This window comes from Colias croceus, chromosome 27 (assembly GCF_905220415.1).
Source record: "Colias croceus chromosome 27, ilColCroc2.1".
NCBI classification, from domain to species: Eukaryota; Metazoa; Arthropoda; class Insecta; order Lepidoptera; family Pieridae; genus Colias; species Colias croceus.
In genome coordinates, this window is record NC_059563.1 from 51,537 (window position 1) to 78,031 (window position 26,495).

Consider the following 26,495-nt stretch of genomic DNA (forward strand, 5'->3'; position numbering starts at 1 on the left):
GTAATTCAGGCGCCACTCGGAGGGCCATTTGATGACCAGCACTCAATTACAGCTACGGATTACGAGTCCCCGTTGCTAGCCTGTGACCTTGGGTACAATAAAGGACTATTGTTACATCTTTATAACATAATATACGTTATAGTAGATTTTCACGAAATGTTACGTTAATAATTATAAACGTCATTATGTTATCTTATTATTTAAATATCAATAACGATAGTCAGATACGATTGTAATTTTGTTGCAATGGACACAAGCCTTAATTCCAACCGTATAACCTAGCAAATAACTAGAGCGATGGAAATGTACTAGAAAAATACTTGAGTGCTCTCTCGAGACAAATAAAGTTGAACACTAGACTCGCAGACGTAAAGTTAGGTAGTTTGTAAGACCTAACTTGCGTCTAGATTCTGTTCCAGCGATTTTCTAAGGGTTTGTAGATGTTATCCGATCCGTACATTCATCGAATTCTTTGAGTTCAAATATTTTACAAGTTGAGTAGGTACCGGTTTCTAGGCGGTTCGATTTTAACTATCTACTTACACTTGTTACTTGATTAAACAACAATAATGTTATGATATGCTTGAAAATTTTCAATATTTATTAGGTACATATATATTTAAATTTTCGTTGAATAAATTCCGAATTACTTGTATAAAAGACCAATAGAATCAGAACCAGAGGAAAAAAGTAGCGTAATATTAAATTTATTATAAGCTCGTATAAAGAAAATAATTTTACAAAGTCAACAGATTATTGCTGAAACCGGCGAAAAACTTTATTATTTTCACCAATAAATAAGCTGATTTGCGTAGTAAGGTAAAAGTATATAATTTATGCATGTCTTATGCGAATTGGCTAAACTTTTAACGACACTTTCGGATTAAGTCGGAAAGAATAGTGCCCGGAGAGGTACGTATATAGCGTGCTCTGCTTCAATGTATAAAGTTAGTTGTAAGGATTTTTTGCTTAAAGTTTTTCAGTTGTATTGGCTTAATCTTTCCTCTAGCTACACATCTATGTACCTACTACCTAGATGTACTATTTTCCTTGGATACAGGGGCTCCTAAATTGCTAGTGCCACTGTTTCTACGTTGTGTATTTCAAGCCTAAGCCAGTAACAGATGTCTTAATTAAAACTATCTACGGGAAGATAAAAAGAAACGTAAAACTCGCTACAAACGAGATGTCGGCGTGGATTTACTGCCGCCATTACTGCTACAACCCGACCGAATTAAGCGAACCAATCTCGGGTACATTCATTACTGATGGACGGGCTTTTTAATTTCGCCGGGTTACATTGCGCTTCGTTTGACCCTTATAAATGCAATTTGGCTTGAAAGGGAGCAAATTGATGAGATTAATGTTAAATCTTTATAGCGGATGCTTTAGGGCATTTCTGAAAGCTCTCGCTTTTAGTTCGGCACGCTAGCTGCGTCCATCCGATAGTGGGTTGGAAGACATTGGAGCAGAGCTGTATTATACTGCGAGGGATTTACTTGCGAGATATTATTATGCTCTAATCATTTATGGACATCCTTTGATTAGGAATTAAGATTGTAATATAATATATTGTAATACGGAAGATATACAAACAAATAAGCGAAACAAATATGCAAGCGAAGTCATCAGAAAGAAAGATAATAAAAAGTTACGAGATCCCTGTAGATGTTACCAAGAGTGTAATTTTTTTATCGTTGAATCTCCAATTCTATTATTTTTGAGCATGTAATAATATTTTATGATTATTTTATATTATAGCAATATACATATAATATCCCAGAAGAGATTCGGTTCGGAACAACGCTGTATAATATTATCATTCGTGAGTCAATAAACACAACACAATAATCCTCAATAGCGGTTTCTCAATTAAACAACAAAGCGAGCTTATTATCATTACTATCTCTATTGCAAACAGAAATTTATATTGAATTTCTGTGCGGTGCAATAACAACTTCATAATACATTGCTTCTTATGTACTATAATAGCTTCTCGAACTACGTATGTAGAGATCAATGAGATTCGAAGTCAAATTGCGAAGGTAATAGTTTATACAATATGTAGCTATGTTATTCGTGATAAAAACTGCTCTTTGATGGGTGTAAATTGTTTTCCTGTATACGTAAGGTTAGTGTGGTGTTGGATTGAGTTTTTCCTTAAGAGTATGTCAAAGGGAAGCAGATATAAAGGGGAACACTTGTTACATTTTAATGACACTGATGTGCGGAAATCGTTTTCCACATTGTATGCACTTCAGAGTTCTGGAATGTCTGTGAATGAATGTGAAATCTTGAATCTTGAAAAATAGTTGTGTGGCTAGAGTTCACAGCTGAGCGATAGAGACAGCGCGAAGTTTTGTTATAACTAATGTAGTTAGAACACATTTCAGGTTTTTGTCAGACATTCGAAATAAGTTCATTTTTCCGCACTTATCGAATTTAATAATCGTCCCTTATACATTTTAAGTATTGTTCGTAATATGTGAGTAATATTTAATTTTACTATATTATGTCTTACATTTAAAGTGATGTGCGTGGTCGTGGAATTTCTCTTTCAAGTACAGTAGATATTAAAAAGTCGTGAATCCTTTTTAGTGGTGACCTGCGCACATACCCGTGAGCGAGAGCGAGTTTCGCTACGATACTAGCCTAATATTTTCTTTCTTAAACTTTCATTCTCCTAGCTCTCTTCTATGACGAGAAAATCTAGTATAAAATAGTTTTCGACCTCCTTAGCAAAGCATCAATCATCGTCGACAAACGCAAAGATTGATATCTCATAAATAGATGTGTAACATCACTGTCCCATTTCTTAAGACAAAAATATGAGTACAACGACCCATGTGCCCCTTGTGGGGAGCGAGAGGGGCAGTGGGGGGGGAGCAGTGGGGTAAGGGGCAAAGCGAACTAAGCGTTACGACTAACAATCTGCTTAGCATCGATCCGATAAATTGGATTAAATTCGGCTCAGCTTAGCGGAAAGTTTTGTATGTGTACATTCTTGACCTATAAACTTTTGGCAGTTAGCAGTCGCTTCTTTGTAATCTTGTTTGGATAATCTAAAACTCCTTTACCGAGATCCTTCGATGCTGTGTGGGTATTTTAAAGGGCTTATATTCACCCTTATTGCCAATGGTTACTAATGGAGCAGATGCAGTCAAGTTTAATTCCGATTTTGATAAAATATTATTCGGTGAAAGTTGTAATGCAAGCAGACAGATACTTTCCTATTTATAACATAAGTATTATTTTTAGGCAAAAAGTAACATTGATAAAGCGTTATTAACTTATTAGTTATTTTTGTAGCGTTATTATAATATCAGAGATTTATTTCAGAATTAAAAACATTGTGAAATTGCAGACTGACTGATAGACTTATTAAAGTTATATTAGTATGAATACAAGATAAAGTAAAATATAAATTTAAAAACGTGACAAAGATGGAACCAGCATTACCTGCTAAAATCTTATAGACGTACTACATACTTAGACTCATATTTTTGTAAATTTTACAGTTGAGATGTTAAAAATTGCAACTTTTCAGTAAATTGTTACACTGCGTAATAATAAATAGTACTTTTTTAACCGACTTAAAAAAGGAGGAGGTTATCAATTCGGCCGGTATATTTTTATAAGCTGTAGTCATAATATTATCATCCAACCGCAATTATAATTCCGGGAAAATCTGGAAAGCACGTGGATTTGACGCGTGAATAAATAATGATTGACCTTCGAAGAAAGAAATATAAAAAGTAGAGCTTTTTATTATTTAGCTTTGAAGATGTTACTCGTATTATGTTTAACAGTATCTGCTTCATTTTAAGAGCACAGGGATGGATTTAAGTTTATGATAATTCTTTTCTATTGCATGAATATGAATATACCTAGAGCATATAATTCTAAAAGCTAATACCTATGCCTGTTTGAAAAAAAAGAACTTTAAAGATATGTACACGTTTCAGAAAATAAATATGCTTACAAAAGTGAAATTTAACGAGATATATCACGTTTCATAGTTTTATTAAATACAATGAATAGAAGTTTCGATGCAGGGTTTCATTAAAAACTAGCCGCCCATCGCGGCTCCAATCGGGCTGACCCAATTTAAAAACGAAACAATGTATTATAGGATTTATAGATGTATATTCTATGTGGTTTAGGAAAAATTAAGCTTTATGCTGGTGAAAGAATTTTTCAAAACGGTGAAGTAGTTTTTGTGTGGAAACTTTACAGACAGTCATACAAACACATAAAATATGTTTCCTGTATAATAACTGTTTAGATGAAATGAATGAAATAATGTTTAAAGTCCGTCCCTGTCGCGGCGGCTGCTACTCAATATCTGTATTGATTCCTTTCTTTTGTATTATTCAGTTCGAAATTAATCTCCTAGATCTGGAATATCTTATTATCTTTTGAATAAGCGAATAGAAGCTTTCATTCCTGAACGGTTAAGTAACAAAATGCTTCAAGAACAGATCTATGAAGATATACTATACGGAATAAATCTTTACTTTTTATATTCACCAATCTAAGTGACTATTGTATGTGGATACTGATCCAGAAGTCCCCGGTTTAAATCCTCGAACGTAAAAAATGGAAATTACAGATTTCAATTTGTTAATTTTTCTCAATAAGATTTTGCATGAAAGCCTTATAAGTATGTACGCCCAAGTAGGTATATAAAATATAAAAAAAAATATTACAGGCGCAATGATAGGCGTATATCGTATTGCAACAAAGAATACACATACAAATCTGTACTTCAATGCATCCCGCATGTACACGATGCACTCGCACACAGTCACAGATATATCTTGCAGTGGTGTGAGTGACGTTGTTCTTCCCAATTCTCATTCCGATGTTCGGAGTATCAGAGTGTAGGATGTGATAGAGCATTTCATTTTAAAACCTTTACACGTTACAAATAAAATACATCTTACATACACTCTTGTTCCTGTATCATTTCATTAGTAACGCGCGAAACGGAGCTTACGGAGCGCTCTCGATTGCGCTCCTATGAAACTAGATTCAGTACATTGCCTACATACGAATTCCAATAAAAGTGAAAGAGAAACAAAAGATTAACTATGGAAAATTAATAGCCATATTCGGAGCGCTCGCGCTGCTCAGACGCGACGTTGCCGGTTATTACCATCGCGGCCGCATCGCAATTCGCATGACAGCCTGCAGCAATTGAGCGCGATGTTGCCACTCCAATGTAAACAAACACTGAGTATGAATTCGTTCGCGAATGCAATTCTCATTCCGATGTTCGGTGAGAAGATTTTATTTTTACACTAATCTACGTAGTACTACAAATATTGTACGCCCACATAGTTTAAATAATAAACCAGGATAAAGTAATAATCCGATTTCGGAAATTAATTCCATTTTGGTATTTTGTCCGACAAACGAAAGTTATTATGATCTTCTTTGTAGTTCAAGTCCGCTTAGGTATATTGGAAACTAATAAAGGAATAACTTCGCTTTTTCGAGATATTATACTATAAAACTAGTGATAAACGTGATTCCTCTTAACAAACTTGTTATGAAAACAAAGTATCTACTTGTTTTTGTCTGTTTCAGTATTTTGTATAACTTCCGATCAGAGTTATTTGAATCGGGCAAATAAGTAGATAGATATTTTATCCATAAAAAGTAAATAAAGTTTTTTTATCGAATAATAGAAAGATTTGGCAGCGGAATGTTTACCAAGCAAAACATTCTAAAAGATTAAATGGTATTAGAGTATTTTCACACGAGATTAGGTTGTTTTTCAGCGCTTTTTTTTGTAGTTCAATCAATTGCGGTGAGCGAATAAAACGACTCTAACTTCGTTTTCGCGGTCTATTAAAGCGAAGGTGTCAAATGAAATATAAGTGTGCAAGCTTATAAGAGCTAGTGATTTAGCAACAAATGGCTGTTAGCTGAGCCGTAATCGCTATCAGCCAGGCGATCGATACAGCGCGTCCTGCGCGCCGATACACCATACACTCGACACACGACACAATGCAGTTTTGGGGATCTGGTACACCAAATGGGATGATACCAGGGTATTGTAAGTCTGCAGCAATACTAAGGAATGATAAAGAACAGCTTTTGAAGCTTAGGTTTCGAGATATCTAGCCGAATAGGATGGTAGTCTACGTAACTACTACGGCATATTATGTTTAATACCACAAGAGATGTGTAGAAAAAGATTCGTGGTTCTATCAATGAAAATATAAACAAAAATGGTACAAAAATGGTACCTATATAACTAGCGGTCCGCCCCGGTTTCGCCCGTGGTACATGTTTACGTTTTCTCTACATAAGAACCATCCTCGTACTTCAAGGAATATAATAAAAAAAGAATTATCGAAATCGGTCCACCCGTTCTCGAGTTATGCGCTTACCAACACATTTTGCGATTCATTTTTATATATTTTATGAAGATGTATTCATACGTGTTTGGTAAATATTGTATTGATAAAATGTAAACAATAAAAAGAAAATGATTTTTCAACATGATACTTGTTATGTTTATTTTAGTTTGTATAAAGGTTTATTTTATCTTTGATGAAAAATAAAGTATGCTTTTCTTTAGAAGGTCTTCATAAAATAAGAATTTCTATATAAATAAGAAAGCAATGCAAGCATTATACATGTTATTATACTTGTTGAAATAATTGTATATTGAAACACAACTTGTGGATGCTGATAAATTATCTTTATTTTTATAATACTTTTTTACAAACTACATTGTGCGCACACGACATTACACCACGAACCACAGAGACAGAGAGGGGGGCAAAGACAATTGCAGTTTACAGTGATACCATACAGACTGTACAATAACCAAAATACAGATTATAATATTTGCCTATTACAACACGCCTCCTCAAATTTATAATCTTTATTTTCTTTAACAATATTACCTTTACTTACTTACAATGCTTATTAACACAATATAATACCTCCACCCAATTTATAATCCAATCAACTTTCACTTATACAATATTATAACTTGAACTTTGATATAAACTGTACTAAATTAATCTTTATTCTAATCTGTTATTCAAAATTAAGTTTCCAAACAATCTTATTACAAAACCTTACATTGATTTCCAATCTACATTATCTCCAGCATAGTCAGAATCTACCATACAATCTAATATTTCAGTGTCTACATTTCAATAGTATGTTAACTTCCAAACTTTAATTTAATCCGTCTTAAACATATTTTAATACTCCCATTGCATATTCATAGTGTTTGACTGTAACAATTCTGAAACGTTTTCAAATAATTAATACTATACACTACATCTGGCCTAGTGCTGTTACTAATGTACAATAATTCACCTATTAAATTTCTGTAGTTGATACCTTCATCAATTTCCTTAGCTTGTTCTAATCTTAAATTAGTTTCCATTGGAGTATCATATAACTTAGAATTTTCTAAATTGTATTTTGCAGCCAAAGATTCAATATACTTTGTTTGATTTAAAGACAATACATTTCTATCATTACTATAATCTATATCTATACCAATATAACTTTTAATTTTACCCAAATCTTTCATTGCAAACCTTTTCATCAAGCTAATTTTTACTTCTTCAATTTTATTTTTACTTTTACAACAAATTAAAAGATCATCAACAAACAGTAATATATATATTGGATCTTTGCTCGCTCTGTTTACATATAAACAATAATCATAGTTACTTCTTACAAAATCTAATCCTTTTATAAACCTATCAAAACAATCATACCATACTCTAGGACTTATAATAAAAAATATAATCATTTTGCTGAAATCCTTTTACAACTAATCTTACTTTGTAAACATTATTACTTTTCTTTTTTAAAAATCCACTTAAAATCAATAACCTTTTTATCTTTGGGCCTTTCAACAATTTGCCAAGTATTGTTTTTATTTAAGCTATTTATTTCAGAGTCCATTGCTCTTTGACATAGTTCATGATCAATTGAGCTCATTGCTTCCTCATAAGTATTTGGTACGTTTGCATCAGTATAATTTACATATATAAAGTGTGAAACTGGATTACCATATCTAGAAACTGGAATTCGCTTTCTTTTAAGTTTTTCTACTCCTACAGATTCGTTATTCTCATCATCATCAAGATTATCATTGTTTACAACGTGTTCTAAAGTATTTTTATAATTCTCATCTATGTTTGTATCTTTTTCATATTCCGTATTACATATTTTATTTGAAACATTCAATGTTGTATCAGATTCTAAATCATTATCTTTAACTATTTGATCATGTTGTTTTTCTAAGCAAATTAATTTAGTATTTTCTTCGACTACCTGAACATGCCTAGCATTTACTATCCTATTATTCAAAAGAACTCTGTAGCTATTTTCATTATACCCCACTAATATTCCTAATTTAGCTTTATCATCCCATTTACTTTTTCTTAAAACTTCAGGAACTCTTACAAAAACTCTACTTCCATAAATTTTTAAATGTTCTACATCTGGTTTTATTCCAAAAAATATCTCATAAGGAGTTTTATTTTCTAAAGTATTAGCAATAGTTCGATTTTTTAAATAAGCTGCCGTTTTAATAACTTCCGGCCAATATCTTCTGTGAATATTAGCTTCCCTCAATAAACACCTACCTATATCCATAGCGGATCTATTATATCTTTCAGCTACTCCGTTTAATTCATGAACATATGGTGGACATGGTAATAACTCTATACCTTTCTGTTTAATAAAATTAATAATATCCTTATTTAAATATTCTTTCCCGTTATCACACTGTAATTTCTTTATTCTTTTGTTAAATTTATTTTCTACTAAGTTTACAAATTCTATAAAACAATTAGCAGTTTCAGCTTTACTTTTAATACAAAATATTCTAGTACACTTGCTATAATCATCAATAAATGTCAAGAAATACTTTTCTCCACCATAACCAGTTGTATTATGTGGACCGTTTAAATCAGTATGAATCAATTCTAAAATCTCTTTAGTTTTAGTTCTATTATTTTCAAAAGGAACATTAGCCATTTTACTTTGTATACAATTTGAACATTTCATGTCTACACTTTCAATCCTATCCGGCAAACCATCAACTAATTTATCATTAACTATTTTATTTAAATATTGAAAATTTACATGTCCAAGTGCCCTATGCCATTTCTCTTTATTAGTCAATTTTACAGAATGAGTATACACATCATTTTTCAAGTTGTTAAATGCAAAACCTTTCATATAATATAAATTGTTAATTTTATGAGCAACAGTTATTAATTCATGATACTGATTATATATTTTTGCATTATCACCTGTAGCTACTATTGTGGAAGACTTAGTTATTTTAGCAAAACTCAACAAATTTTGATTAATGCCTTTTACAAAATAAACATTCTTTAAATCTACATACTGTTCACTATAATAGTTTTCAAAACAAATTTTAATATCACCTACCTTGGTCGCACTTAATATTTTGCCGTCTGGTAATTTTACATTGACTGGAATTATTAAATCTTCACATTTATAAAAATAAGTATCGTTATTTACTATGTGATCCGTACATCCACTATCTAAAAGAAAATTTATTTCATTATTATACATACATTCTTTATTCTTATTGTTATCAAAATATACCTGTTTTACTTCCGAGTTAAATACTTGAGTTGTCCATGACTGCGGTGAAAAATTGTTTGAAGTGTTATCTCTGGCATGACCTCGACCTCTGCCTCGGCTTTGACCTCTGTAGGTTGCTCTAAAATGTCCTCGATGATTGTAATGCGTTTGATATCTGCCTGGTTCCTTATTTTGTTCATTTATATTCTTTCTCTGCCAACAATCCTTCTTGAAATGGCCAGTCTTTCCACAAATAAAACATTGAAGTTTTGTTTTAATATTAAATGTACTCACATTATTTCTACCATCTGAATTGCATGAAGTAATATTTTTTTCTTTAATTTTAGTCCTCACATAATCAACAGTCCTTTGTTCTTCTGGTATTACATCAAGGAAATCTCCAATATAACTATAACTTGGTGGGAGCGCTTTGAGAAGATATCTCAACTTTTCTGTTTCATCAATTTTTCCTCCGGCGTCCTTAAATGTGTTTATTGTTTTTTCAAACGCAACAAAAAAATCCTCAACTGTACTATAATTATTCAACTTTACTTCTTCTATGTTTGCTCTGCATAATATTTGCATAGCAGTAGACTGGGTTAGGTACATCCTGTCAAATTTTCTAATAATTTCATAAGCTGTTTTGCATTCACTAATATATTCTATTTGACGATCTGAAATTGTGCTCATTATGATAGTTCTTGCCTTTAAATCTTTTTTCTTCATGATATTTTCATCTTTTACCGGAACATGTGTCGTGGCGGGCTCGTGACAATCCTTGTACTCCAACAAGGTCATTAACCTCAATTTCCAGCTTGAATAGTTTGCACCATCAAAAATAGGTATCGTAATATCTTCAATCCGGGCTTGCTTAGCCATTGTTTCAATATTTCTAATAATCTTGATCAATTTTCAACCTTCCCTTTTATATTCAATTTACTTGTGTAACTTGTACTTTTACGTATCTTCTTAATCTTCTCGTGATGTTGATATTTTTTCATAATTTATCAACCACGCTCTGCTACCATGTTGAAATAATTGTATATTGAAACACAACTTGTGGATGCTGATAAATTATCTTTATTTTTATAATACTTTTTTACAAACTACATTGTGCGCACACGACATTACACCACGAACCACAGAGACAGAGAGGGGGGCAAAGACAATTGCAGTTTACAGTGATACCATACAGACTATACAATAACCAAAATACAGATTATAATATTTGCCTATTACAACAATACTAATAGAGGAAAAATAGGATATTTCTACGATAACATGCGAAGGAAATGTTTTATTTGTTAACCACTTGACGTTCTTCCCCAACATTAATAAGCCTCCAACTTTTAGTTCAGACCTTACTATAGGTACTAGAGTATATTACGGTGTTACTCGCTCACTCGTTCGGTTTCGGAATATTGATTTTAAAATGTAAAGTACAAAATAAGCTCATGTATCCTGGAACAAAATTTGTAGGTACATATTATGATTGTTAAATTTTCAAACGTTGTGTAAACGCCATTACATAATATTTATACCTAAACTACTTATTTCCCGTGGCTTCACTACCCTATGTGCTTGTCTAGACATAATATTATTTATCACTGTACTAACTTTCCTACAGCTGATCCGATCTGCATGTAACAAACATAATTACATTCATATATTCGCGTTTATAATATTAGCAATATTTTTAGCTGTAAATACTAATCAGATAGAATTAAACACAATTTTCTTAATTAAATCTTATTATAAATCATTCTTAATCTTTAATCTTATATTTTATGTTCATATTCTGCCCTTGTCCTCCCGTTGGAAATAATATCTTTCTGCGAGTTGTGTAAATTAGACCTTGATAATACTAATGTACGTTTCATTAAACGTAATTTTCAGTAATATAAAAGGTATTAAGAATATCTCGGGTTAAATATTATTAGGCTCACGTTGTACGCATCGTGTGTGTGTACGGCCGACACAATCCCTGCACCGTTCGACTTTACGGGCCTCATTAAATTACATCCCCATTTCGGAGGCTAATAGCTTTTAACGATGTTATAAAATTATATGAAACGTGTCATCCCGGCCTGTACTTGAACGGAATAATTTTGTCAAAGCTTTCGTTAGCTTTTTAAAGGGTTGCTAATTTATCCCTTAATGGGGCACGGCCGCAGGGGGGGGGGAGGCAGAGGGCAGGAATAGCAAGCGTTTATTTTGTTCGCTTGTTCTACAAGAGCTCTCTGCAGTCCTTAGCTTTGAAAGTACAGATCAAACACTCGTGTTACAGCTTTTTATTTATTTTGCATCCTACGGATTGTTTGGCAATTTTATATAACCTTTTCGTGAAATTATTATTAAATAATAATCTGAAAAACCTAATTCACTGACATGAAAATCTTTATCTTGTATCTATTTTTACAAAAACAACTTAAGTCGGTGGCTTTTCGTATGTTATTTCTGCCTAAACATGTTAATGATAAAATTCTGTTTCTAACAAATTATAAAAATAATAAGTGTTATATTTAATCTTATCAAATGAAATTGATACGACTCAAGCCGCTCGTAAATAGTGTTCCAAAGCACCCAGTTCCCTTGAACTACGAGATGAGCAAAACTTAACAAGTAATGAACAGTAATTGCTGCGTCCCCTAATTCAAACATTAATGTACTCGGGGCTCTTTAGCAGATACTTGTGGAGAGTGACAACAAATTATGTCCTTTGTATTATGAAATAAATAACTATAATTGTATAGAGTGTAATATTTTGTAATCATTCCACTTACTATTTTGCATACAGTTAAACTCAAACATTTATTTTATTCAACTAGACTTCTTTACGAAGTGCTTTTAAATCAAAATACATATTGTTATTCAGCAAAAAGCCGGCATAAAACTCTGTAGTTATAATATAAAGAGATATGTTTATAATATTATATGTTAAATATTAACTGATCCTTATACAATCAATTGTTCAGGATTAGGTAAATGCTATTAAAATTATTCCGCGCCGTATTTTTGTTTTGTAAACACGGCTGTTTTTCAGTCAATATTAATCATCGAATTATCTGTAGGAGTATTTAACATAATTAGTTTCCTTATTAATCAAAATCTATTTTAGCATAAAAAAAATACGTTGTAATATTAAAGGGCAAGTTATACGCGACGTTGCCGGTTATGACCGCCGCGGCCGCATCACATGACAGCAGCAATTGCGCGCGACGTTGCCGATTATTACCGCCGCGGCCGCATCACAAACAGCAGCAATTGTGCGCGATAATATTAGTATAAATTCATGATTCATATGCTATTAAATTATTCCGCGCGTATTTTTTTAGAATTACGCTGTTTTTCAGACAACGTTAATTTAATAAAAAAGTTTCGATTAGTTTCCTTATTAATTAAAAATCTATTTTATTTATTTTATTTATTTATTTAAATAGGTACACATCACAGCTGACAATTTTGACGAATTATACACAAGTTTAATCACAATCATGTTGCGGTAAAATGCCAGCCAAATTGTGTGTACACAGCACAATTGAGGTTAAAAAAAAAATATATTAAAAATTATATTATTTAGCACAATTCATAGATTCATTTCATTTCATTTCATTTCAAATACCTACATTACATTCAATCACATAAAATACAGTTAAGTCAATAAATACCTACATTTTAGGATACAAACAATACGTTTTAATATTTAAGAGCAAGTTTATCATATTTTCTCTGTCTGAGAGTTACAATGTTTGTTTATGTATATCATTGTAAATTAAATGTGTGCAATGTACATATGTATCGTGCTCCAGTTAAAAATATTAGCGTATTCAAATAGCCCATATTTGGCTCGACAAAACGGGAAGTTTGAAAAGTTAGTAATCGTGTGACAAACGACATCGTTATTCATTGTGAGTAAAGTTGAGTACACTTGTAATTTCTGTAATGTGATTTGTCGCGGATTTGTCATATAAACTTTATTTATGTGGATAAAAATGTGAACTCACATTCTCTTGGGATAAATGTATGTTATGTTGAACCTTTGTTGAACTGATTGTGTATCTCTATGACTAGATGTCAGTCAGTTACATGAAACTAGCTTTCCGCACGCGGCTTAGTCCGCTTTGTATAAAACCTGATACATTGTATACTGAAACAAGACTAAAACCTTCCTCTTGAATCACTCTATCCATTACAAAAAACTGTATCAAAATCTGTTGTGTACTTCTAAAGACCTTAGCATGCATACAAACACATTAAGAAGCGACTTTGCTTTGTACTATGTAGTGACAACAAAATGTTTTTACAACTTTCTACTGAAAATCGAATGATTTGGTTGAAAATAATATCTTAACGAGTGTACCTACCAAGTAAATTGTCTGCTATAAGAGCAGAAAATAAATGGAATTGTATATGTCTTAAAATATAATGTGGGTGAGAGGGAATTGGAAAACAAATGAATGTCACTTTGTATACAACACATGGCTGCTGTAAGCACGCGCAATAAACAAAATGGGATGAGGAAATGGGATGTGAAATCCAGATGGGATTGTAGTAATAAGCTGTAATTACTTTCATTTTAATGTTATCAATAAAATTTAAGTGTCTGTTTGTAAAGTCAAAAAGAAGACTTTTGTTGATAAATACGAATGTAACGTTTTTAAAGGATTGATCTTGTCGAAATAAGTAATTCAAGTTACCATATAATAATATGTTTGTCTGTTCTTTTTTCGGTTCAATTCTAAAACGTTGGAAATTTGTTTCTCGACGATTTCTCTCGGTGCATATCTTTTTTATGGAGTAATTTCGTAAACTTATAATTTAGAGAATGAGGATTATTTTAATAAGCTGATTATAAAATAAAGAAAGTGTATGCAAAAAATCTTACAAAGTGAACAACATACATCCTATGTTAAGATAATGTAATGTATATAATATAGTACTTACTAATAATATAGTATTAAATGCGGAGTTAATTATTGAATTACGTATAAATGGGGTAGCTAGAGACGGCATCAGGCATCAGCGTAACGCTCGAGATTAAAGTGTGAGCGGATTACTGCCAATTAGCAATATCACTAACAAGCATATATCGTAATCAAGTTAATTTGCATGTCCTGAAACCGAGGGCCGACCCTAATTACAATAATTGACTAAAAAGGAACATGCGAGTAAATATGATTATCTATCTGATGAGGGATCGACTATATTTGATAGAATTACGGAAAATCAGGATGATTTTATTATTTCAGTCACTTTTTTTTTCTTAAAATAATACACATTATTGAATACTTGCCTAGATGTTTCAGGTTGCTATGTCTACGTGTAAATATATAAATTAGAAATATTATTTTTTCTTCTGAACGAATTAGCAAAGGGACTTACACATACGTGCACAAAATTTTGTTTATATTTTGAAATCATGATTATATTATCAACAATAATAAAACGCTTTTTGTGTAATACTTACCGACCACGAAGATAAATCCGTGATAGTTATAAAAATTTTATATTTTACGTTTTGAGGTTTTAATTGAATAACCTGTGTGAGAATTGGAATCGGAAGTATAAAATACAACAGCTATATCCGCCCACGGCTTATCTCTCGTCTCAAGTGGATCTCCCGTTATCGCTTTTCCCTCTCAGGTTTTATTGTCGCGATACATCTTACTAACTTATCACCATGTCTTAGTCAGGCTTTCAATTTGTCTATTTATAAACTAAACAATATGAAAATACCATAATATTTTGTTTATTTTTTCTTGGAACTTATAAAACCGCGTATTATTATAAACTCATTACTAAAACTAAACAAATAAACATGATCACGATCAATTCTATATTTTAGTTCTATTCTTTGGACAAATATCAAAGTGTACATAGTATAGTGAACACGGAGCAAATTAAAAACAGTTCAAAGGTGATGTCAGGCGTTAAGGAAAATCCCAATAATATATAATGTACCGAAGGCGGGAAACCCGGCGATCAATACGCGTTAGGAAGCCTTCCGCGAACTTTCTTTTATCTTTTGAAAGCGTGGAATCCATTTGTGTGGCGAAAACATTTCACTTGCGCGATTCAGAGAAAGGTGTCTATGCTGTTTACGATCGGAAATTAAGCCTATACTTCAAAAGTAGTAAATAAGCTAAATAAATAATACTGAGGTTCAGTTTGGACAAATCAATTGAAATACGTAAAAAATTCAGTGGACAGGACAGACAACTTTACAAAAATATTTTATTGGGATCGCATATTAAGCAAACATAATATTTTTAAGATAAACAAGCTTTCTCTTTTACAAATATACACATTCCAATGTTTTTACTCTTTAAAACTATATTTTTGTATTGTCTACCGTCGGCAACTGCTGCTAGGCAATCTGTAAATATTATTTGATATTTCCTATAATATCTGGATAATCCACAAAAATACGAATAGACTTAAAAATCATTGGTGTAAGAACTGTCACAGAACTCACATCTTCAAAAACAAGCGCTGAATTATCGTCTTTATTTTCATTTAAACCGATTAACTTGTCACGCTTATCTCACTAATAATATTCAACAGTCCCCACACATACAGGCCCTAAAGGCCGTAACTACTAGTATAGGGCCCGTGGACCGCCCCGCATCGTGACAGGAATTTTAATACGCCATTTCGGAATTGTGGCTCTGCCTTAAGCTATGCCGCTTTAGATTGCATTGGATTAGGGGTTTTCTTGGATTTAGGTAAGACGAGTGTATGAGGGGAAGCTTAGATGAATACGTTCGCAAGAGTGATTCGGGAAGATTGATGGCGCTGGCAGGCGATGTGTATCGTCTAAAGTGAATTAAAATGTAAGATAAAAGTTTTACAACTTTTTATGTAACTTGCTGTACAGTACGTATTCCCTCACGGACCACGGTCGAACCCGCGCGTAAATTCATGTATATCTCATGTGTTATTTCAATATACATATAACATATAGGTATTACTGTAAAGGTTCATTTTAATCCGTCCAGTAGGTAGTTTTTTCGTAAAAGAGAAACATCCATCTATACTCACAAACTTTCGCATTTATAATATCAGTAGGATAATAATATGTGATGTAATCTTCTAATAATGACTTCATGTATAAAATCAGAGAACATAATATATGTAATTTCTAATAATACAGTTTCCATAAAGGACCGTTATAACACGTAATAAGTAGTTTAATTAGTTAAACGGTTAACGACTTGCCATGGAAATTAGCAATTTATATTAACATGAGCGTGGGTGTTTCGTATTTGTCGCTTATTTACTGGATTTGTTTATGGTAACTTTTAATAGTTAGTACATGTTCGAATTACGCTGTGGATTTATTTTAATCCAAAATAAATTGAATGGTCACTTTTACTATTTATCAAAAATATTTATTTAGGTAGTTAATGATTACAAATTATGAATATTTATATATATACTAGCGGTCCGCCCCGGCTTCGCCCGTGGTACATATTAACGTTTTCTCTACATAAGAACCATCCTCGTACTTCAAGGAATATAATAAAAAAAGAATTATCGAAATCGGTTCAGCCGTTCTCGAGTTATGGAATTACAACGAAAAGTGGCATTGATTTTTATATATTAAGATTATATATATACTAGCGGTCCGCCCCGGCTTCGCCCGTGGTACATATTAACGTTTTCTCTACATAAGAACCATCCTCGTACTTCAAGGAATATAATAAAAAAAGAATTATCGAAATCGGTTCAGCCGTTCTCGAGTTATGGAATTACAACGAAAAGTGGCATTGATTTTTATATATTAAGAAGATTTAATAAAAACAACGGGCACAATGCATACATTCGTACTATCGTAAATTTCGACATTCCATGTAAGTATATGTAACATTTAACATTAACGAGCTCCTATTGTAGAAAATACTAAATCCAAGTAGAAATAACGTCGCGTATCGAGATTCGTAATACCGGTAATACGATTAGAGTAGTTGTGATTCTCAGCGAGCGTCTCAGACTAGCCGGCAAATACGATGGGCTAATTGAGTTGAAATTCAAACGTGTGTGAAATACTAAGCAACTCGTGAATTGGCAAAACTAACTTGAGTTTACGGGCGAGTGAGTGAGGAAAATGTGCCCGTCCTTGCAACTAAATAAATGTGAACACAATGATATCTAATTCCAACTAGACAGTATGTATCGTTAACTAGACTTATGCTTTCGATACCAGTTTATTTTTAGAAATTATCACTAAGTATTACCTCAGAGAACACGAAGTACCTACCTACTCATTTATCGCATGCCTAAGTTATCTTCAGTAGTGTACATACATCTTTTATTCTCTTTACAATTTAAGATAACTTTTTGTGGTGTATTTCTGCACCAGAAATACACCACAACACTATTTGTACAGAGTTAAGACTAGTTTCAGAGATCGACTTTCGTTACCCAAACCTGGGAGTTACGTAACAAAGATAGGTAATATACATCTACATATTTTATTCTCCATAAAAGTCAAGTGCGTCCAACCTCAGAGTGAGGAATTATTTACAAAAGGGCGTATTTGCGCAGTGATGAGGAGGCTTTTAATAAAATATTAACGGCGTTTGAACTTGATTTAGTACCGTTTTGTCTGCTCCTGCCAGTCTCTTGTTTTATTTGAGAACTTCGTACAACTAATTTTATTGCGGTTTTACTTGGATAATTTATAAGTGAGCAAAATGCGTATAATGGTCTACTGATTACGGTATTTTGGAAGAAGTTTTCAGAATTTTGGTATAAATTAAGAACTATAATTGACATGCTTTCATCTCGATAAAAGTATCATGAATTTTTATCTAAATGATGGTAAATCAATCCTCTGAAATATTTACTCACAATTTTTTAAGTGTTTATGTATTTTAGCATGCTTTTTTACGTTTATGAAAAATGTATTTACGTTTATGAAAAATGTATTTATTTTTTTTCAAGTTAACGAGCCCCCAGTTTGTTACTCCGAACCGTTTTTTAAAATATCCGTCCTCATTCCTCCTCCATTTTGAAGTGTTTAAAGTTTAAACCTACATTCGCAACCAAGTATCACAATAGAGCTAAACAGGCGCACCCACTGCCAGCAAAAAGCCGATAAACTTACGTCAGCGAAACAAGGCTTGCATAAAAGTTACATTTAAATAGTTCCAACATGAAACTCCACAAAGTTCGAACAATAAAATGATCGTGTTGACCGCACGAGCGGCAACTCATTAAGTTAACGGCAAATTATTTTCCGGCAGGCGGCGGCCCTAGTTCAGACTTGTTATGAAACTAGCTTTAGTTTCCCATCCCTAAATGTAAAGTGGCCGTTTTAAAAGTTGCTTCTAACTGCTCATTTCAACATTAGCATACGATTTATAGAATAAGCTTTGAACGTGAGGTCTTTGTTAAATTGTTTAGACAAAACTATTCAGTTTCCACCGTAAATATTTTCATTTCAATCAAATTTAAAGAAAGAAATGAGTTATAATTTATGTAATTCGATGGTGGCGTTAAGGCGTATCTTTTTACAATGGCCCATAATTGCGAAGGACAATTGTGTAAGAACTTTGTTGCCGGTGAGAAGCTAAAGAAAGCTTGAAGGCTCACCCGCCAGTCGCCTCCCCGTCTGTTCGCAATTTGTTGTCATTAAATTCAATTCAGCCTCTAATAACTTTGCTCTTTGAACAATGTATTTCTAATTCAAATTTCTGTCTAAAACAAACTCTCAAAATTCAAAGTTAACTAAGAAAGCGCTCTTAAATTTCTAATTTCGGAAGTTTCTGGACGCTTCTAAATCAAAACATAAACAAGTTAATTTTTCGTCATTCGTCTTCGAATTCAATTTGGCAATTCCCAACGATTTTCGGATGCTGAGATATATTATTATTTTCGTAATTTCTCTTAATGCTTACGTTTTGAATAATATTTACGTAAACAAAATGATTAATGCTTTTAAAATAAGGCTCGTTTGCATGACTCGGAATTATCTTTCATTTGATGGATATTTGAAATGTTTTAAGTTTTAACCATGGTATAAATGAATATCTATATTTTATAAGAACTGTTTATTGATTATGAAGCTATAAGCTAAATAAATTACTTAGGATTGATAATGTCCCGTCTAACTTATTCATAACTACAAAACATGATAATATTATTTTATGCTAATGTAAGGTTTCTTTCGCAGGCTTCTTCCCTGCTGTGCTCACCGACCAGAGCAGCTCTGAGCACTCGCTCGCTTCTCTGGACGAAGCTGAGCTCCTCCGCGACGCTCCCCTCTACCCCCCTCTTCAAAGCTCTGACACGTATCGCTTCGACTTCCAACCGACCCTACAAGATGATAAGCAAAACACCGAAAGTGATCAAACGAATATAGAAACTGAATATTTTTATAAAACAGACGATTCTGTCCTAAATCAACCTGATGTAGAAATAAGAAATGTTAAAACATTTGATGTTAATGATGAACCAGAAACAAATATTGAAGATAGTGTTGTAGTGGCGCCGGAACGCACTGAAAAATTAGAGTTTATCCAAGTTGTTGAACCGCAGAATAATGTTTTTGAAATGTATGCGAATGAGAGAGATTTTTTCACCCCAGATAATGTTTATAATAGTGAAAATCCATTTAAGACTAATATAGTAGCGAGCGATCTGCCGATAGAAACCAGGGAACCTAGTGCTGGTTTTATAGTTGCACCGGGATCAAATTCCGACGAAGTGAAGAGATTACTAGATGACGAGGCTAAAGTGGAAGACGAAGATGATAACAAAGAACAGAAATTAGAAAACACCGATAGAGAAAATGAAGATAGAATAAAACGCAGCAGTGGTCAGGCTTGGGAAAAACCAGCAAAGGTAATTATTAATTTGTTATTTAGGTACTTTTTTACTATCTAATCTTTGTATGTTTATGCACAACATGAGTTTATGCCGAGATAATAATTCTAATTAGCATAGTTTTTTAGTTTGAAACAAATATATTTTTGTCATTACTGTAAATATATTATTCATTTAATGTTCATGTTTTATCCAGTCCCGCCGTGTGAAAACGGGCGACACAATTTTGAACATCCGAGGCGCGGTGCGCGACGCGATCGGCGACGCGGGCGCCGCGCCCGGCCCGCGCGCCTCCTCGCGAGTGGACGCCTTCGTCATCAGACCCTCGCCCGTCATGAGAGACGAGCCCAGGGACCAGGCGAGGGAAGCGGAGTCCAGGAGGGAGAGACAGCCGCCGCAGGTATGGAGATTTCAATAATATTCAGTACGTGTTTGCTAATAAAGTTTTCTATGGATATCAATTTTTCAAATCAAAGATACCAAACTGTAGGTATAGACTTCTAGTTATAAACACAGTAAGATTTGATCAAGAACTTGTGCTTATATTATATTTATAGGATGTATTCGATTTACACATTTATGTATAATAACAATTACTTCTCTTAAAATTTAGTCGTTTTAATTAATATTCGAATTATAAGCTTTAATTGCTGATTCCAGTTACATACATGTAGAAGCTATTAATTTTTTACACAATATATTCGTAGTTGAGCATGCAAATATTAATTCCCGTTAATACAGCATCATTCAATTATTACTTTATATTCTTGTTGTCGAATTAATCACAGGAATAAATTAAGATCGACTCCAAGAATTATTTTAGGATTTAATAAAAGCAAACGGACACACGATACGCAATTAAAAATTAAATTAATAATCTCTAATTGGGTGCCGGGCTGGAAGAAAATTGGTGGATGAATTTTCTGTTTCGCGTAATAAACTATAATAAACAGCGCTGAGTTGAATTTATTTTCTAGCAAAAATAAATAGCATCTCAACTAAACCGCTTCAGGATTTTTAAGAAAAAGAAACCGAAAGACAGGAACAAATCACTATAATCAAGAAATCTCTTAATTATTGTAGTACACTGAATTGCCTCTTACTCAGAATGATTTAAAGGATTCTTGCGAGCACGAAATAAGCCACTCTCAACTCAAACTCAATTAATTTGAGAGGCTTATTAACGGCGGCCTTTAAAGAGAGCCCCTCAAATTGAAGTTCCTTATTTTTTTCGTCTCAATTTTCTTGGCGAACATGTTTTGTGAATTTTAAATTTGAATAAAGTTGTTTTGTTACTTCAATGTTTTTATTTGAGAAAGGCTGGAAAAGAGTCGATTGATTTATGTTATGCATGTATGTATGTTATGTATACAGAAGGGTGTGTGTGTGTGTGTGCATGTTTGGATGGAATTAAAATATCTCAAAAATAAACGTGAATATAATATTTAGCATCGTGACCGCCTGCATGCACCCAAATCGTCATACGTTGTTTGGAATTGTTTCATCTTTAGAAATAAAAGCTTTATTTTACACGTAGTAGTGTATTTCTATTTTTAATAATTGGCTTCTATAATAATTCATAAACAGTATGAGTAGTTGCTCACCGTAGTTATACCTGTTATTTTGCTAAATTTCATCCTATAAATTCCTTGTCTTTTTAAACAATAAAGCTTGGTGTCTATATGTAATTCCTATCTTTGAGTGGTTCTTGTATTCAGCGTTATTGTGTCTCGATAAGGGAGCAGACAAAGGGCCCTCGAAACAGAGACATCTTCAGGATTTATTACTGAATTTAGGACCACATTTTAGGTATTATGTAACTTGGAAAGTAAATACTCGACTCTCCAACTTTTAATTTTGATTAAATGGATATTTCTTGTTTGCTCTTTTTTCTTTGACTTTGATAAATATACGTTTTCATTTACGAAAGATATTTAATTTACTGTAATTAATAGTATTACAGTTTTTTTAGAGCTACATCGATATAATTAATAGTGAATTGTTGTTTGTTTTTACAGTTTGCTACGCATAATTAAAACACTATACTGAAAATATAGAATTTCATCTTACAATCCTAATTATATTTGAACCTCTTAAAGGTTCAAATATTTGTAGAGATGACTAAGCTATAAATTGAATGTTGTGCTTGGTTTCGTAATATATAGGAGTATTTATTGAAATATATATTGTTTTAGCCACAAAAGTTGGAGAAAGAACTTCTAGTGGAAGCTCACGCGCGCGCCCGCATCGCCTGCGACCTCGTCAATGCTACCAACATCCGATGGTATAAGGACAATGAGGTGGGACATATCACATTAATTTATTTCTAATCATGCCAAAGAAGTTTCACTTCTGACACGTGTGCTCGGCACACACGTTCTTTTTATTTGAATAGTTCGTTGATCTGTCTCGATATTGTTTAAAACTTATATTATGGAGGTAGTTAAAATTTCGGCTGTCAGTTTGGGACCAATTAGTGATTCCAATTTTAATTAGTTTCAGAATGTTTGTATTGTTTTACTTTTCAATTATATCGGCTATGTGGTATATCTATTTAACTTTCATATCTATATATACAGGGACATTCATAAATCGCGAAAGATAAACATTTTTAATTATAACACATCGAAGGTTACTTTTCTTCATAGCACTAGCAAATGGATCTGCGTCATCCGAATATTATGATAAACAAAATAAAATAAATGGCGATAAAAGCACGATATATCCTCAGCAAGTAACGCTCCCGGTGTCCGCGGAGAGCGCGGGCGGCGAGGCGTACCGGTCGGGCGCGGGCGAGGCGGTGGAGATCCCGCGCGCGAGCCGCCACCACGCCGCCAAGTGGCGCTGCGGCGGCCGCGACCGCTCCGGCCGGCCCGTCGCCGGCCTGCCCACGCGACTGCGCATATACGGTGTGCTGACTTTCAATGTCTTTACAATTACTATACAATACTCAATACAAACATATAACACTAAAATCAAAAACACAAAATACTAAGGACACAAACAGTAACAAGTTGTGAAAGCGAGTGAAATGGCAAAACACACCTACGGTGTATGTACATCGTGTACATGTCAACATGAATTTCGCGTTACGGCTGCCTGTAGTTTTCAGAAATGTTTACTCTCAACATTGCACAAATATTAAACATTGTTAATAAATAAATGAATAGACAATATAATAACTTCAACGTAATTTTTATATTAACTGGTAATAAATATATGGACGTACATCATATTATTACAATACAATTAAATTATTTTTCAGTTACATATTAAAATGAAATACTTAATATAGAAAAGAACTATGTATAATTGTGCGTTTCAAATGACGGAAAAAGAAACACAATACAATTACAAGAACATGAAAAATTGCTCATTACTAATTATGTTTTCTTGAAAGCTAATGTTTTCATAATGCAATCCATTCTAATACAAATATATATCCTATAGAACCAGTCAGATCGGTGTATCTCGCAGTGGATGGCAGAAGATTAGACGCCGGCAACACGTGGGTGCCGGTGCGCGACAAAACTGTGTTGGAAGTGCGCTGTGTTGCTGAAGGTATGTTAAGAAATATAATTTATGGAGAAGAGTAGGTACTACAATGACTTAATTTCGCAGAAAAAAAAAATTGATGAATACAAAGTTTAATAGGAAAGTTTGACAGCCGTATGGTCTGTTTTGATCAGACATGATACTGCTTCATTCAAGCAAATATTAATTATTTCATCAAAATATGATAAGGTTGTGTTATTTTTATAAAAATCGTCTAAGTATTTTACTTTATGTAAAAAGATATCGTTAATTATAGCTTCAAAAAATAATATAATGGAAAAGTAATTACACTATTAATTAATACGAAATTGGATATTGAAAGCTCGTTGATTTACTTGGCAAATCTTCTGAGATTTTATTAGTTTTCGTTACGCTAATATCAACTTGTATTAGCTACGTTATCGAATGAACTCATCTAATTATTAATGTAATGTTATTGTGCTTCGTAAATTTAAAGGCGGTTAGTTAAATTACACACAAGGGACTTCTAAAAGCCATTTGATAAGTAAAATCGTACAGGCGAACTAATATTCCTAATGTTTTAATGATGCATGCGGCAAATACTATTTTACTTTTGTATACTCATCTATTTTAAAAGCATAAAATGATTGGGTAAATGATTAGGTATTCAGCTTAACTCGGCGAAAGGAAATAAAAATTATTTGGTGTCCCTCAGGGACCAGTATAAGGACCAAAACATTATAAAAGAAGCAACATTTGATATTTGTTTTGAAGTGAATTTATTATGTTAGGTGGCGTGCCTCCACCTGACCTATCATGGCGGCTGCTCGCGTTGGAACCGGCGCTAGATCACAGACCATATTTACGTATACACCACACGAATTATTCAGTTGGTAAGACGATATAATTTCTAACAATACTTAATTATTAGAAGTAGTTAGCGGGATTGAGTAGGTTTTTTACAATGATGATGTACTTCAATATTGATATTTTTAATCTACTAGATATTTTTTACAAATAATAATACATAACAGCATAGCGTTGGATAGATTAATGTATCTAGAAAAAAATGATGTACAGATAAAATCTACGTAACAAGTAAAATGTGTTCTACAATTAGTATCAACATAATGTAAAATGTAATTAAATTAACTACAACAGTAACAATAACATCATAATATTATAGTGTTGTATATGATGTTATCGTAATTGTAATTGATGCTGTTTGATATTTATGATGATAAAAGTTCTGTTGTTGATATTTTTGCTGTCGATGAAGAGTTTAATACTGATAACAACGATTATAATAATATATTTCCGACGGTCAGAGGGCATGTCGTGGTCGCGCGTGGTGGTGACGGCGGCGCGCGAGCTGCACAACGCCACGCTGCAGTGCGAGGGCAAGCAGCGCAAGCCCGCGCCCGGCGCACACAACTCCTCCAACCACTACGACGTCATGACCGCCAAGTTGGAAATACATGTCACTTGTGAGTATTGTTGTAAATATAGACGATTTGTAATGAAAATGTTATAATTTGGTTTGATTCGTGATAAAGATTTTGCATGACAACAATGTTCAATGAAAAATGTAATTGGTGATAGAGAAGCAGGTCACAAAAGAAGCGACAACGGAGCTAGGATTAAAGTTGGATATCTTTTAGTAGATTGCTGATCGAGGAAAAGTGTAATTGGTGATAGATAAGCAAGTTAAAAACCACTCAGCATTATGAAATGTGGCATTTTAGTAAATTGTTGATTGAGGGGAAATTATAATGATTTATTTGAAAACCCATATCTTGAGTAATATATTTAGTTTTTAATGAATGGAGTGGTGATGAACCTATAACTAATTTTGCTCATCCTAAATTTTAAGACAAATGTAAAGATGTTGTTGCTCTTTTACGTAAAAATTGCCGATCTAATTATAATCAAATATTTTGGTATCCAGATAGTTCATGACTTGGTAGAAAAAGTCGGAAGTCTTACGACTAATCGTTAGTTCCTGGAGAATCGAAATACAAAAAGTATATCTATGTGAAGCTATTTTCTATCGATGTGAAACTATTCCTCGCAGGAATAAAGGAAAGTCAGATAATACTCGCATAGTTTAAAAGCGAATGGTTTGAAATGTTCGACTGTGGTCTATTTATGATTTTCTTTACACTGCATTTGATTTACTGCCTAGCATTTTAATTAATTTAGGTTTCACGTAGTTTTTAACAGAATTTACCATTAGTTGACCACAGTTTACCAGTGGTTTAAAGAATTCGTAATGCGTTGTGTACACGACTTCTAATTTAACACCTCACTCGTTAAACTCCCCAGTCAGAGCGTGACCTAATTCGAACTGATTAAACATGTTCAACAGGATTTCATTTATCGCTTAAATTCGCGTTTTCTCTATCTCTTACGTTCATTATGTTAAACAAAATATCACAAAGTGATCATGACCAAAAGAATTTTCAACTAATGGAATTTTTTTTATAAACCACTAGAGCAGACGAGAAAGGAGTATAATTTATATTTTTTGGTTTTTATGGCAT

General features: G+C 33.0%; 1 protein-coding gene across 1 annotated transcript in view; it reads left to right on the top strand.

Annotated features, from left to right (window-relative positions):
• Nucleotides 1–26,495, top strand: part of LOC123703647 — a 68,978-nt gene that overhangs the window by 34,786 nt on the left and 7,697 nt on the right. The window contains exons 3-9 of the mRNA XM_045651725.1: nucleotides 19,784–20,454; nucleotides 20,633–20,836; nucleotides 22,632–22,736; nucleotides 23,168–23,345; nucleotides 23,887–23,997; nucleotides 24,744–24,845; nucleotides 25,281–25,439. Of these exons, the coding sequence (XP_045507681.1) occupies nucleotides 19,784–20,454; nucleotides 20,633–20,836; nucleotides 22,632–22,736; nucleotides 23,168–23,345; nucleotides 23,887–23,997; nucleotides 24,744–24,845; nucleotides 25,281–25,439 (1,530 nt within the window). The remainder of the gene's footprint in view (nucleotides 1–19,783; nucleotides 20,455–20,632; nucleotides 20,837–22,631; nucleotides 22,737–23,167; nucleotides 23,346–23,886; nucleotides 23,998–24,743; nucleotides 24,846–25,280; nucleotides 25,440–26,495) is intronic.